Source organism: Filicampus tigris, chromosome 15 (genome assembly GCF_054856515.1).
Source record: "Filicampus tigris isolate MCC_2025a chromosome 15, RoL_Ftig_1.0, whole genome shotgun sequence".
Taxonomy (NCBI): Eukaryota; Metazoa; Chordata; class Actinopteri; order Syngnathiformes; family Syngnathidae; genus Filicampus; species Filicampus tigris.
The window spans coordinates 12,583,479-12,598,114 of NC_141231.1; the positions used below are offsets into that span (position 1 = coordinate 12,583,479).

The 14,636-nt window shown below is 41.1% G+C and overlaps 1 protein-coding gene across 1 annotated transcript in view; it reads left to right on the top strand.

The window, feature by feature from the left end:
• LOC147135565 (netrin receptor UNC5D-like) overlaps positions 1-14,636 on the top strand; it is an 88,625-nt gene that overhangs the window by 52,513 nt on the left and 21,476 nt on the right. The window contains exon 3 of the mRNA XM_086053630.1: positions 8,695-8,901. Within this exon, the coding sequence (XP_085909756.1) occupies positions 8,695-8,901 (207 nt within the window). The remainder of the gene's footprint in view (positions 1-8,694; positions 8,902-14,636) is intronic.

Here is a 14,636-nt window from a genome sequence, read left to right on the forward strand (position 1 = left end):
TGAATGTTATCGGCAGGAAGTCCTCACTCCGGGATTACAACCGCCATCTTCGCTCTCGATCTTCCTCGACATGTTGCTAGGTTGGGCTTGCTGCTAATCTTGTTGCCTTAAACAGCCACTTCTTCTTGTTGCCTAACCCTATCCTTAACTCTAATACCAATTTACTATTAAACCTTAAAATGTCTGTTTCTGTTGTTGTTTAGGCATCAAACTGCTGCTTTTCTTGTTTTTACAATCTCAAAATTGCGTCTTCTGTTGTTGCCGAGGTCTCAAACTGCTGCTTCTGTCATTGCTTGGACATCAAAGTGCTGCTTGTATCATGGTTGAGACCTCAAAATTCTGCTTGATGTTGTTTGAGCCTGAAACTACTGGTTTTCTTTTTGTTTAGCTCTTCAAACTGCTGCTTCTCTTGTTCATTAGCCCTCAAAGTGCTGTCCTTGTAGTTTAGCCGTCAAATTGATGCTGTTCTGTTGTTTAGCTAAAGGCTTCAAACTGCCGCTTCTCTTGTTTAGGGTTCTAACTTGTTCTTTAGCCCTCAAGCTGCTTCGTTGCTTGTAGTTTAGCCGTCAAACTTCAGCTGTTGTCGTTTAGGCTTCAAAATGTTGCTTTTTTTTGCTGACAAGGCCTTAGAGTTGTGTTTCAATCATTGTTTGGGCCACAAACAGTTGCTTTTCATATTGTTTGGATCTTAAACTGTTACTTCTGTTCTTATTTAGGCCTGTAACTGCTGCTTTTCCTGTTTAGGTGTCAAAACTGCTCATTCTGTTGTTGCATCTGTTGAAGTTAAGCCAACAAACTGCAGCTTCTTTCTTTTTCTTTAGTCCTCACTCTGCTGCTTTTCTTGTTGTTTAGGCCTTAAACTGCTGTACCTCTTGTTGATTGGCCCTTAAACTTTGATTTTATTGTAGCTTAGCCATCAAAATGCTTCTTATGTTGTTGGTTAGGCCTCAAACTTTTTGTTTTGCCTGTCAAACCTCTGCTTTTCTTGTTTTTTTTTTTCAAGCCTCAAAGTATTGGGGTTTTTTTGGTCATTGTTTACAACTCAAATGCCGTTTGTTGTTGTCTAAATCTCAAAAGATGTCTTTTGGTTTCGTTTAGAACTTAAACTGTTTCAGTGGGTGAGGAAGAGGGTTCTAATGTAGACATAAGAGAATTAGATATCCCAGTCCCAGATGTAAATTAGATGTGAGGTCATACATGTGAAGCAGTGTGTTTTTTTTACGCAATGATCAGTCTGTTGGCCATGGTAACAAAGGAAAATAATGGCTTATTCTTGCTTACTCTTGCTTTCCATCTGGCCTTTGATCCGCATGACCAGAAGAGACGGCGGCATAATTGAAGATTTTGCAGCATGACTCCAGCGGGTCACAGCTCCCTCTAATGAAAGTCCTGTGTGGGAGGCTCGATAAATAAGTTAAAACAATCGTCACACTTTGGACACAAATAAAGAGGAGGCATGAATAAATGAAAGTGCAGCCTGGCCTTTAACGTGAGAAAAGCTTTGTGGCACCTTGCAGCTTTTTGGCGCTTGCTTGTAGGCGGCAGGGAAATGAGATGCAATAAAGAACGTTAATATCCTGAAGAATGTATTAATGTCATTAATCATCTGTACACACATTAGATTAGAGTAGCCTTTTAAAAAATATAGTATTCATCACATGTTTTTGTTGAGCTTGCGACTATCTAAGTTTTCCAAGCTATTTCCATCCGGAGATGGTTTTTAAGCATCATTTATTGACTTCTGCTGGGACCAACACAGTCCTGATGAACTGCATCATAAGGGAAAAATAAATGAACAGAGCTCGGCATTACGCCTATGTGACGGACCGTTCCGTCTATCCGCCTATGACGGACGCCCATTTTGTAGGCGATAAACGAAAGACGGGACCTTTATAAAAATAAACAACCTAAGCATAGCCGGAAGTCGTTTTTTTCAGTGTATGTAATCGTATATTTTCACGGTGAGGCTTCAATGGCCGTGGCGCGGTTTTTGTTTCCCGTTGGCCTGGCCGAAGCTTTTTGACAGCTTCAGAGCCCTAAAAGGGGGGTGGGGTCGAGTGGAAGTTTGTCGAAGGTGGTAGACGGAAACGCTAACAGAAGCCCATTTAAAATGATAGGCAGACCGGCCTATAGGCGATTACTCTTTGGTCCGGCCGGACAAAAAGGCGGATATAGACGGATGATGGAACGGTATGTATCCCTGCTGCAGGCGGAAGCCAATAAACGGAGTGTGAAATGTTAGTAAAATGCCCAGCTCTGTAAATGAGTACATTAATAACACATACAAGTCACATCTACTATTTCACATTAAACTCCCATCCTTAACTTCACAACTGACTTCACTTCTAATCCAAACCTTTAACTTTACATCCAATTTACCTCGATGACTTCACATCTGAATTCACATCTCATCCATATCAATGGCTTCACATCTGATCCACATCTAATTTACAGCTTTGACTTGATGTAATGCACATCTATGACTTCAAAGGTAACTGACATCTATGATTCCACATCTTGTAATTTAAATTGGTGTCTTCGCTTGTAGTCCACGCCTATTGCCCATCTATGACTTCACATCTAATCCACAACTGATCTATGACTTCATCTACTTCACAATCTGGCACTTCAGATCTAACCCACAGCTACGAATTCACAACTAATTCACATCGCAACTGCACATGTATTCTATTAATTTCTTTGTCTTAAATCTTATACAAAAAAACTGGAGACCTAAGCAGGAAGTTTGTATCCGTGAAGTTGATCTAAATTAGGAGTGTTTAGCCTTGGTGGGGGTCTCCTTCTCTGTGTCTTCTGGTTTGACATGTAAGGAGCAAGCGCGGATGAATGAGGTGTCATGTTCCATATGAAACGGAAACAAACGTGTACAGATCGATGATTTGTAATGCGGTCGGGAGACGCTTGTCACGTCGACGCTCGGTGGATGACCCACTTCTTCTGCTCATGAGTCTCGTCTCTTTGATGGCGACAGCGCCGAGGGAAGCGCCGTCGCCCGTCTGCCACCAGCAGGTTGGCAAGCTGTCGCTACCGTGATCAAGACGCGCGGCCCCACAGAGGGGTTTGGAGGCGAGGCCGCGGGTACCGCACGTATGCACACACTTCTGCTTTTGTAAACAAAGAGGATAATTTAGTCTTCGATGAACTTTAGGTCCATGTTTTTGCGAACATCAAAAGCGGTTAAGTGCCATACCGTGCAGACGCACTGTACTTGGTTTTTGAAACATAAAGGATGGATTTGGATCTTTGTTTATCCAGGCGAATGCTTTTGTAATCATCAAAGCCAATTTAGTGTTAACGAAAACAACTCACGTTTTTGTAAACATCAAAAATCGTGTTGTCATTGCCAAGCTGTGTTTTGCAAACAATTGTGTGTTCGTCGTAATAAACGTATGTATTGTATTGTACTACTACTACTGAGGTGCTCCAGCGAACTCCCCAAAATTCCTATACAGTCCTACCTCTCTGCAACAGTGCACAATCTTTTCAACAACAGCGTGTTGTTTTTTGTTTTGTTTTTTATTGGGGGGGAGCTGGTCAACGGAAGCGCTAACGGAAGCACGTTTAAAACGACAGACCGACCAGCCGATAGGTGATTACTATTTGATCCGGCTTGACAAAAAGGCGGATAGACGGACGGCGGAAGGGAATCCAGGCTGCAGACGGATGGTGATAAATTTTCGTAAAATGACCCTAACAAATATATTTGTTTTTGTAAACATCAAAAACTATTTATATTTTATCATTGAACGAACCAGTAATATTTCGTAACGTCAAAGAAGACTCATTTTTATAAAGATCAAAGACAGTATACTGTATTCAGCAAAGCTAGCGTGTTTTTGTAAAAGACCATTTCAGCTCCAAAGAGCCTAACGTGTTTGTAACCCATTAAAGATGATTTTATAAAAATAACATAAACATAACCTGCAGCGAAAACCAGGATTTCAACCTGCTGCCTTTTTTTTTCCCATTTGTGAAGCAGGATTGATGACCCGTTTCATGTCGTAAGTGTGCCTGGATGGATGAAAAAGCCTAAAAAGCTTCCAAGCGTGTGCAAGACGACAGACGAGAGCTTTGCATCAATATTTGAACAAAGTACTGCGGCATCTTTCGGCTCTTAAGCAGAGGAACATAAAGAAGATCATTCGTCATCGTTCCGACTTCAGCGTCTTGAGGACATTCTGGAAAAAAAGTTTCTTTAAACAACGTCAAGTAAAATCTCGCTTGAATTTTCTACTGCTGTAGTTGGACACATAATGTTTCCCCACACACAGCACGTCACTTTTTTTAACCTTTTACAACTGACGCCGAAACACTTGGCCGTCATTTGATTTGACTGGAAAGGACGACGCCCGCACGGCATTAGCGGTTAACCGGGGTGAAAACCAAAATTGCAATCATTCTGACAACATAACGCAAATCGTTAAGCACTAAAACATCCTAATTTACCTTTTTATGTCAACAATTTTGTGTCTTCAATTACCTAATAGGTATACCAACATAAAAGAGGATACAGTCCAAAAGTAGCCTAACAGTTTGGGGTTTTTTGGTATAAATGACATACATTTATAATTTTTTTGCCAACATTAAACAAATTATGATTTTCAGTCGACTAATGTTTGAGTTTTAAAACATCAAAATACAATATAGTCTTTAAAACTACGCTAATGTTTGCTAATGGTCTTTGAAAAATCCAAGACAGCATGGCATTTAACAAATCTGTAGTATGTTTGTTTGTTTGTTTGGTTGTTTTTTTGCAAACATTAAAGACAATTTATGGCCTTCAGTTATCCTAAGGTACACGTTTGGAAATATAAAAGATGTTAAGTCTTTTAAACTACCCTAACATATGTGGGTTTCATCAAAGACAGTTCAGCATTAAACAAAGCTAATTTACTTCTTTGCTAACATAAAGACAATTTTGTGTTTTCATTCAAGCTAATGCGCATGTTTGTAAACACTGCATATGAAACTACCCTAGCATAGAAATGTCAGAGAAGGTTTAGAGTTCATTGAACTTGATATTTGCCAACATCAAAGACAAGTTAGCCGCTTCAGTTTGCCTATGATGATGCAGAGTCTTAAACTCTGATGTTTTGGTAAGCATAAAAGACAATGTAGAGTTCAACAAACCTGATGTAACGTTTTTATCAACATCAAAAAGAAAATTTGGTGTCTTCAGTTAACTTACGCTCATGTTCATGTCTTTGTCTGAGTCGAATGGATCTGTTTTCCCGAACCCCATTTTTGTGTCTTTGATTCATCTGAAACGTTATCCAGGCTGTCTTAATGTCAGATTTGAACTTAAAATAGACTGATGTGTCTTTCTTAAGGCAAGCGCGTCAATCCAACGTGACTGACACCCAGAAAAGTTGTAACTCCAGTCGGAGGCAGTCTTGCCTCCCAGAGCAAACACGTGCACGTTTACTAGCTGTTTTTCTCTGGCTTTTTTTTTGTTTTGTTTTTTTTGCGACATCGTCACAGCAGATGCTCCCTCACCTCCGCCGCCCACCGCATCCATCTGCTGAGCGTAAGCAGCATTTAATCAATGCAGCGCTGACAAACACCTCCCTCTTTGCTCCCTCTTTGCACTGGAGTCGGCCTGCGACTCTTTGTTTCTGTGTAGCAGCTGCCCGATGTTAACGAGAAACCTGTGCAATGAAAATGTTAGGAAATAGAATGTAAATGTTACACACACACGTTTATATATATATTAGGGCAAGTATACTTTCCACTGATCTGATCGAGTGGATCGAAATCGGTCAATCACTCACTGATCGACTGTAATGTCATAATTGACACGGTCTATCAATGACATCATTGATCGAATATCGATCATATGATAATCAAAATAAGACATTCTGACAAACACAACCTCGTTCACTTCGCCCGAAAAGGCAAATCTATTTTAGCCTGAACCCTGAACGTCACATGTATCCAATCCAATTTACTTATATAGCACATTTACAAAACAATGCTGTTACAAACTGCTGCACATATGTTTGGGATATCACAACCAATGAATATATAAAGAAATGAAATAAATACATAACCAAAATGAATAAATACATAAAATGAAATGAAAACACACAGAGGACCACACGATTCACGCCGTGTTAAAAGCCAGAGAATAAAAGTGGGCCTTAAGACGAGACTTAAAACACTCGACTGAGGAGGCCGTTCGGATCCTCCTGTACATGTTACTGAACATCAAAAACAATTATCGAGGTATTATAACTCTGCGTCCAGATAGTTAACATGCTAAAGAAGCATGATTGCGTTGGCGTTAACCTTCTCAACCTTTTCTTTCTTTTTCTTCTTCTTCTCCTTTTCCCCGCAGCTTTCAAAAGAAGATGGCACACCTCCTATTCGTTGCGCACCTTAAAATAGTACATGTGATATCTTTTAATTAACGTTCTTCGGTGTATATGGCAAAACGTTATATATAAGATAATTGTATTACTTAGCTCACCCTGCAGGGCGCTCATCCGCCCCTGGGAGTGGGTGGTCTCTTGCTAATTAAAACATGTTGAGTGTTAATGAGCACACGAGTTATCATCACATCACGAGCAAACATCTGTCTTTCATCGCAGCGTCTCCCCGCCATTTTGCTCACTGTGGTCTTTGATGTGGAGGACTTTTTTTTTTCTTTTTTTTTCTCTCAAGCGCCATGGCGTCCAAGTCAGCGACCGCTCCCTCTGAGACTAACCTAAATCTACCATTGCAAGTGTGCCATATTGGCGGCAACCAAGCAGGGAGCCCCAGTGAGCGCTATGAAAGTGTTATGTGAGTGGATGCCGTATGTCACATGATATCGAGTGTGTGTGCGTGTGTTAAGCATGAGCGTTTGTGTGAGAGAGAGTGTGTGGGCGCGTGCGTGCGTGTGTATCTGTTAATGGATGTGAGAGCGTGCGTGTGCGTGTATGTGTGTATGTGTTGGACGGTCATTTTGACCCAATGCAGACGACGTGTGGCCTCTGTGGAAATGCGAAAGTGCTCGCGTGCAGTTCAAGTCGTGGTCGCTCCTCTGTCACATCCCCGCTAAAGTTGAGGTTAGTTAATAGAACTACTGTACTTTAAAATAATCTGTTGACCGCTTCCTTCTGCTTCCTGTTTGGCTCTTGAGGTGGTTGCAAATTCCCTTTTGTTCTTATTGAACCTGTCATTGAACTATCCTATTGATTTTTGATGTTTTAGTGGGTTTTTTTACAAGCCTGGTGGCCAAGGTAGCATAGATCAATGGTGACTTTAATACGTTTCCTGACACCTCACCATCCGTCATGGCAAGAATCCTATTGATTTTCAAAATAAGAGCAGATGCGTGGTATGCAAAAGTCACACAAGCACATGTCATAATTAAAGTTTCACTTTGGGACATAAAATTTGGTAGGGAATGTCCATCACGGGTGGACCCACAAAAAAAGTTTCAAGAAGCATTCAAATGGAATATTTTGGTCTTATTTTGGCTCATTTCTGATTCCAACCAAATTTGAACGAAGTACACCAGAGATAGACCTTGGAAAATTATGTTTTATTTTTAGTCATTGCGTGTTGGCGGTGCTTGACAGCTAAGTGTGATGAGTCTAAGAAGTCAACTCCACAAGGTCCGAACCAGACCAAATGTTTACTTAGAAACATGAGATTTTGGTAGGTATGCCTATTATGAGTAGGGCCACAAGGAATGACCAGAAACTAGGTTGAGGAAGCCTGCCATTTTGGTTTGAAGCGAACATTTTAGGCTCATTTCCTAAATTGTGAAGCCTTTGTGTTTTGCCATTGTTGGCTGAGTGAGGTGGTGAAGTTTAATGACTGCACGTAAAACACAAAACTCCAAAACGTCAGTTTCACAAGGACATATTCTGACCGTACGTTTTCTGTGTGATGAAGACCATGTCCTGAAGAGTGTTATTGGCCCCTCCATCTTAAAATATCTTTCTTTTCGGACCCCCTGAAACTAACTCAGTCTGTCTGAACTTACAAATAATTAGCCACTGATGCCAGTTTAAATTCTCTAACCAGTTTGTCTACCGTGCTGCAAAAAGTGCTGTTTAACTACAGCGAATAATAAGGATCTGGTCTCAATTTACTCACAAATTTACTTACTAGGTGTGAAATCTGGGTCTTGGTTTAGTTGAAAGCAAAAATGTATGCGTGAATGACCACCAGTGGACAACTCGGTTAATTGCACCTTTGCCATCTGGTGGAAGACACGTGACTATACGTTGCTGGCATAGGTAGTTGACGGATTATTTGTAGTAAATAGATCATTTTCGGACAAATTATGTGATCATTTCCTGCAGAACAGTGGTTGGAAAATATTGTACTAGACAGATGGGTGATTCTAAATTGTAAAGATTGGCTCTCAAACCATCCAATGTAGCACATGGGGTAAAAGTTTGCTGATCATTTTGAGGATTCGCCATAAAAAAAAAAAAAAATTAAAAAAGTGGGTGCAAGGGCCTGCTAAAACGATTAGATAGCTGCCGGCTGGTCACAGGGCGGAAGAATGTGATGGCAACGGATTTGGGATGATGGGAATTTGATGGATGGAGACGTTTAACACGTTGACAACGCGGAGGCAGTTTGACAGCGCGTGTGTCAAAAGCATTCGAGTCATACGATGGCATGCGAAGTGTTTCCGTAATCTGACTGTGATTTGATTTGATCTCTGTGCAGGCGTCCGCGGTGAGAGCCAGCAGCATGGTCCGTCCAGCACGCTGCCGCGCTTCGTGGAGGAGCCGGTGGATGCGTACATCATCAAGAGCAACCCAATCAAGCTGCGCTGCCAAGCCCGGCCCGCCCTGCAGATCTTCTTCAAGTGCAATGGCGAGTGGGTCCACCAGAGCCAGCACGCGTCCCGTGAGCATACCGACCTGGGAACAGGTACAGACAAAGCTCTTTCGAAACAGCCTCAGAACCGTACGGACCAACTACGTTCTGTCTGTATGCTCCCCTTTGGATGTTGATTTTTCTCAACCCAAATGACTTTTGTTGCTCTAATGCTAACTTAGCACTCAATGTTTTTGGACACGTAAAAGGCTTCAATCCAATTTAGGAACAGCACACTTTTTAGGGTTAGGGGTCGGGGTTCCTGGTGGCTTGGTGGTCGGTGAAATAAAAACAATATTTGGGGCGCATGTCGTTGCGTCTGTGGGACCGCAAGGTACGCAACATTTTTATTTTTTCCTGTCAGGAGTGCGGCACCTGCGTGTGACGTGGTAGTGGTTAATTCCGTTCTCAACGCCGTTTGGCTGACTCGGACCAACTGGGACCATGTGGGTCAGGAACTATGCGATGCGTAGCTCTGGCTATAAGGATTGACACATAAGATTGTCTTATGATTGCGTGAGCAGCAGCTGAAGCTGTCCAGTCAGGGAACAGTCACGCAATTCAGGAAGGCGGGACATCATCTCTGAATTTTACACCGTGGTACTGACTTGTTCCCACAGCCACCCGGAAAAAAAGACTTCATCAAGCAACAATGTTTGAATGAGGTGCAAGATGCTTCAAGGGATCTTGAGGCAAAAAAATTCAATCTGTGTTTTTTCCGAACTCGGCCAGTCCTACTCCCTAAACCGGACCCGGCAGCTTTTTCCAAAAGCCTCTTTCATCACAGCATTAGCTTGGGTCGGACGTTCTTCCCGCTCTCGCTTCATAACGAGGATGTTTTCCTTCTTGTTTTGGGGATGTACGGGCCCGCCTTGTTCATTAATGACACGGGAGAGCTAACTGGAGCTGAAAAGATCTGCTTCTCCTCCACGTGTTCTGCACCCGCACACAAAAATGGTGCGAGCCGAGGCCCCTGCGGCGTCCGTTAAGAGGAGCCGCCGAAGATGCTTCAGCGGAGCGGACTCGAACCAATTAATACCAAATTAAAGACATTGATTCTGAATAGCTTGCATCCAGAACACAAGATTTGATTCAGACTCAATTGGCCTGAGATCAATTGTTTGTCCTTTGCAGTTGAATTGGACATCCTTTAAAGACGAACGCACTCATGCAAAGCCTTATTTAAATGATTGCCCTTGTGTCCGTTTCTATTGTGTAAGGTAGCTTTCAGCATAAGTAACTGGTCAGGCGAGCTATCACATTCACTTTACTATCACTTTCTTCTTTACTTGGAGGATAATTTCCAGTCCGTCTGTTGACTTCTATCGCATTAATCATTTGGCGTACTACATGTGTCCATTCTTAAGCAAGTGTGCCACAGACGTCCTTTGGCAGTTATGAATAGCGACCAAGGAACACTCTCGCTTTACACTAACTGTACCACAGGTCTAGTAAAACGGGCGAGAACATGGATTTGCCAGACTGTGAGTGAGTTTGGCGATGTGAGCACTTCAGCAAACACAAACGAGATGTTCGCGGAGAATTTTTCACGAGCGGCGGCAGCTGTCAGAGGTCGAGTTAGATGATCTCTTTTAACGCATGTTGCCTTTAATATTTCATACGCCAGTGATGAAGCCATGAACGGAGTCTTGCAGTGTGCGCGCTGGGGCTTTGATTCCAAGCACCTCGGGGACCACTTAAGAGGCTCCTTCTCTTCACAAGCTGCACATGTACCTAATAATTTGGACGCTGAGGGCCGTCTGGTGATGCTAATGCAGAATGGAAACGTGTTTACTGTGGGATGTTTTTTACATTGCATAGGTATATGAATAAGAGATGAGCAGTGGTGGAGCCGCAGTGTTTTGGCCAGGGGGGAAGAACACAATTATGCGCCCACCATAAAAATAATAAAACAACAACGCTGTCTGTGTGTGTGGGGGGGGGGGGGGGGGTGTTCCAGGAAGACGCTTTGATGGTAGTTGTTTTGAAAGTGTGATGTAAGGATGAACATGTGACCATCACAGCAGAGCCCATCCCATGAGTACAAATGTACCATGCACAATGATCCAAATATTGAACACATTTTTACATTATTACAAATTGGATTAAATTGATATTTTCTTCACAATTCTACACACAACAAACAATCCATAATAACTATGATTTTGAGATTTTGGCAAATTTAGGATGTGTTTTTTTTTTTTGTTTTTTTTTTGTTTTTTTTTACAATCTTGAGGCAAAAAAATATTTATTCTAATTTGGATTGTACCTATATTTTGTTTTTGTTTTGTTTTATTTTTTATTTCATTTTTTATTTATCTTGCTTTTAATCATTTTAATCTTTTAATTTATTCTTCGTGATTTTTGTAATTAATGTTTTATTTCTCTTTCTTTATGCTTTTGATGTTTATGTAAAGCACTTTGAGTTGTCTTGTGGATGAATATGTGCTATACAAATAAACGTGCCTTGCTTATAATGCAACCAAATGTGGAAAAACTGAAGCACCATGTATGATGGCCTCTGATATTGCCAACAGCTAGCCCTGCATGATGAAAAAATTACATGTCGACGAGTCTTGTGGGCCCCAAACTTGATTCTAGTGCTAATCACTAGTTCTTCAAATTGGAAAAAGTACAGATGAACATTGTGTTTGTACCCTGAACTTGATGCCAATGATGTGTCAACATTGTCTTCTTACCCCAAACTCAACGTTAATGCTAACAGCTAGCCATCTATAGTGAAAAATGTCATTACTAACATCGTCCTCTGGTCCTAAACTTGCTTTTAATGCTAGCAATAGGCCTTGTTGGTAAAAATGTACGCATCAACATAATGTTGGGATGCCAAACTCGATGCTAAAGCAAACAGGTAGCCCTACATGGTAAAGAAATACGAGTCAATATTGTTTTGGGATCACAAACGCAATATTAATGCTAATAAAGTGCCAGCAAAAAAGTACTGTGGATGTCAACATTGTGGCCGTACTTGTTGCTTATGCTAGCACAAAGCCGAACGTAAGCGCATCTGAGCTGAGGAGGTCACTGAAGGACGAAGCTTTCATTCAGTGAGGAGAAAGTGATAGCCTGATGGGATGAGATAAGACCAGAAAGAGGAAGAGGAGGGGATGGAAATGGATACAAGGGGAAGTAGAGAAGTGCTCGTGCATGTGCTAGGATACTGATGATGATGGTGATGAAGAATGTCTTTGTTTAGTTGAAAAGGCTATCTCAAAATAAACAGATCTTATGTTGTTCAATAATATTAAATAATGCCTTGGAATAAGTGTCACTTGGAAATTTCAAAGAAAAAAACAAGCACTTTTTATCAATATGTTATTTAAAATGTCACTACAAAATTAAAAACGGTATTTTGTAATTTACGCCAATGTTATTGATAATGCCTTAGAATACGCATAGCTATTTTGGGGGAAAAAGACAGAGACAAAGCAGTTTTCGTATTAGACACTTTTTTTCAATTCATTTTTTTTCGCTAAATAAACAAACCTTATTATACTCCAATAAAAAGTCAAAGAAAAAGCATAATAAGCAATAAAAAGTCAAAGAAAAAGCATAATACGTCGCTTGACGTCATTTCAAAAAGACTTTTTTAGACCTTTTTTTTCTGAATTGAAAAACAATTTTGTAATGTACTTCAATAACATTAATAATGTGATTCTATAAATATTTTTTAAGATTTGTTTCTGCAGTCTTGCAGATGTTTGAAAATGTTGGTTAAATTCGGAATGTTCAAGTCTAAAGACTGTGTACACTCAGCGGTAGGTTAGCGTGTTAGCAAGCTAGTGTGTAAGCTTATGAATAAATAAATGAGGTGATCCTCAGTGAGCATTTAGTGCCTCCTAATCAGCACACCCTCACGTTTTGCACATCAAATAGCCAAATGAGTACTTGAGGCATTTTAATGACAGAATTAGGAAGATTTTGTGTGTGTATGTGTGTGTCACGTCTTCCTGCGAACGACGCACCACCGCATCTGGGAAGGAGAGCAGGGGAGGACCTAGGACTGTTACCATAAATTGTCATATAAAGGGAACTGTTGTTCATTAATTCCATTGACATTTTACAGACTAGATTTTACTCTCACGATATTACGGGACAAAGTGCGTCCCTTTACAACTCAATACAGGACACTTATATTTCTGAACACGGGATGATTCCGTTTTTCAAGGGACGGTTGGCAACCCTATTCCAACCCTGCACTTGATGATATTGCTAATCAGCTAGCCCTACATTGTAACAATGTACACATCAACATTGTCTTCAGACCACAAGCATACATGATGCTAATGCTAAAAGCTAGCCCAGTATGACACATTTATGAATATTTACATGTCAACATTGTTTTCTGGCCACAAACAAGGTGCCAGTGCTAATAGATTACACTGTTTGCTAAACATTTAGATGTCCAAATTGTTTTCGGAGCCCAAACTTGTCCGTCCACAAAATGGGCGTCCATCCGAATGCCCAGCTCTGCTAACTAACTTACACACAGTGTGAGAAGAAAATTGGTTGGTACACACGTCATGTGTCATGAATCCGACTGTGATTTTGTGTATACCATCAATTTGTGTGCGGAAGAGCATTTCTATGCCTTTATTAATAAATGAGGCCCAATGTGTTCTGACCCCCAACTTGATGCTAATGCTAACAACTTACAATCTATCTTAGAAAGAAAAAAAGCATAAACTATGAAGATTTTTCTAACATTACCGTTAGTTCAATTCTATGAGTCTACTTACCGGTATTTAAAAAACAAATGTCTTTCAAGCCAAAGAAAGGGGTTTATGTGTGTGCATGCGTGCGCACCCCTTTCAGGCTGTGCGAGTCACCTTGTATGCCTGCAGCGTGACGCGCTACATCATCATCATGCATGTTGTTGTTTATTCATCAGTTCTCTTGCATGGCCATTAATAAAGATGATGCAGCCGAGGAGGTGAGGGCAGGGCTTGCCTGCCTGCAATGCCTCCCAGCATGCTTTGCGCTCAAGGCTCTTGTCACAATGGGGTCACGAAGAAAACTTAATTTTTTTTTGTGAGATCACGTGTAGTAACAGTGCTAACTCTGGCATTATAGCAGTTGTCATTTAAAGGAGACATTTAAGTCATATGAGTCACCACAGTGTGGTAGTGGTTTGTACATCCGCCTCACAGTGGAAAGGTCCTGGGTTAAAATCTGCTACATAGCAGTGGGGCTGATTTACACGCCGTGTGTCTGCTGCATGCACCACATACTAGGCTCTGCAAGCGCAGTAAATGCGTGGGTGGAGGCAGCACTTCACCTCCAAGCCACCGAATTACACGTGTCAATTAGTGCCATGTTTGGTGCATGACGCCAAACACAAAAATCCTCCAGCCCATATAAAAACAATTCGCCAAATGTTATTATAACATTATTATCAGAGAGATAATGCTAATCTGTGCTAACACTGTATCTCTGCTTGCCTTTTGGCTTTGACATGAGAGTGCTCCAGGCGGGTCGTTCACTCTGGAACTCCGGCTATTCTAGCTGTCATTGGCTGAGAAACTATGTGGAGGTGGTTATGTTTATTAGCCCCACTGCTACATTACAATCTCCCAGAATTCAGACGGGCTTGCGCACAGATCCATCTTGAGAAATTCAGAAGGCAGACAACTAAAACTACTTTTGTTAAATTTCACACTTGATGTGTGGGAAAGCACTCCAGAGATTTATTATTTATACAAGGAATTAAAAAGTCACTTTTCTATAATATGTCCTTTTAAACTGTGAACAAAAAACATGCATATTAATAC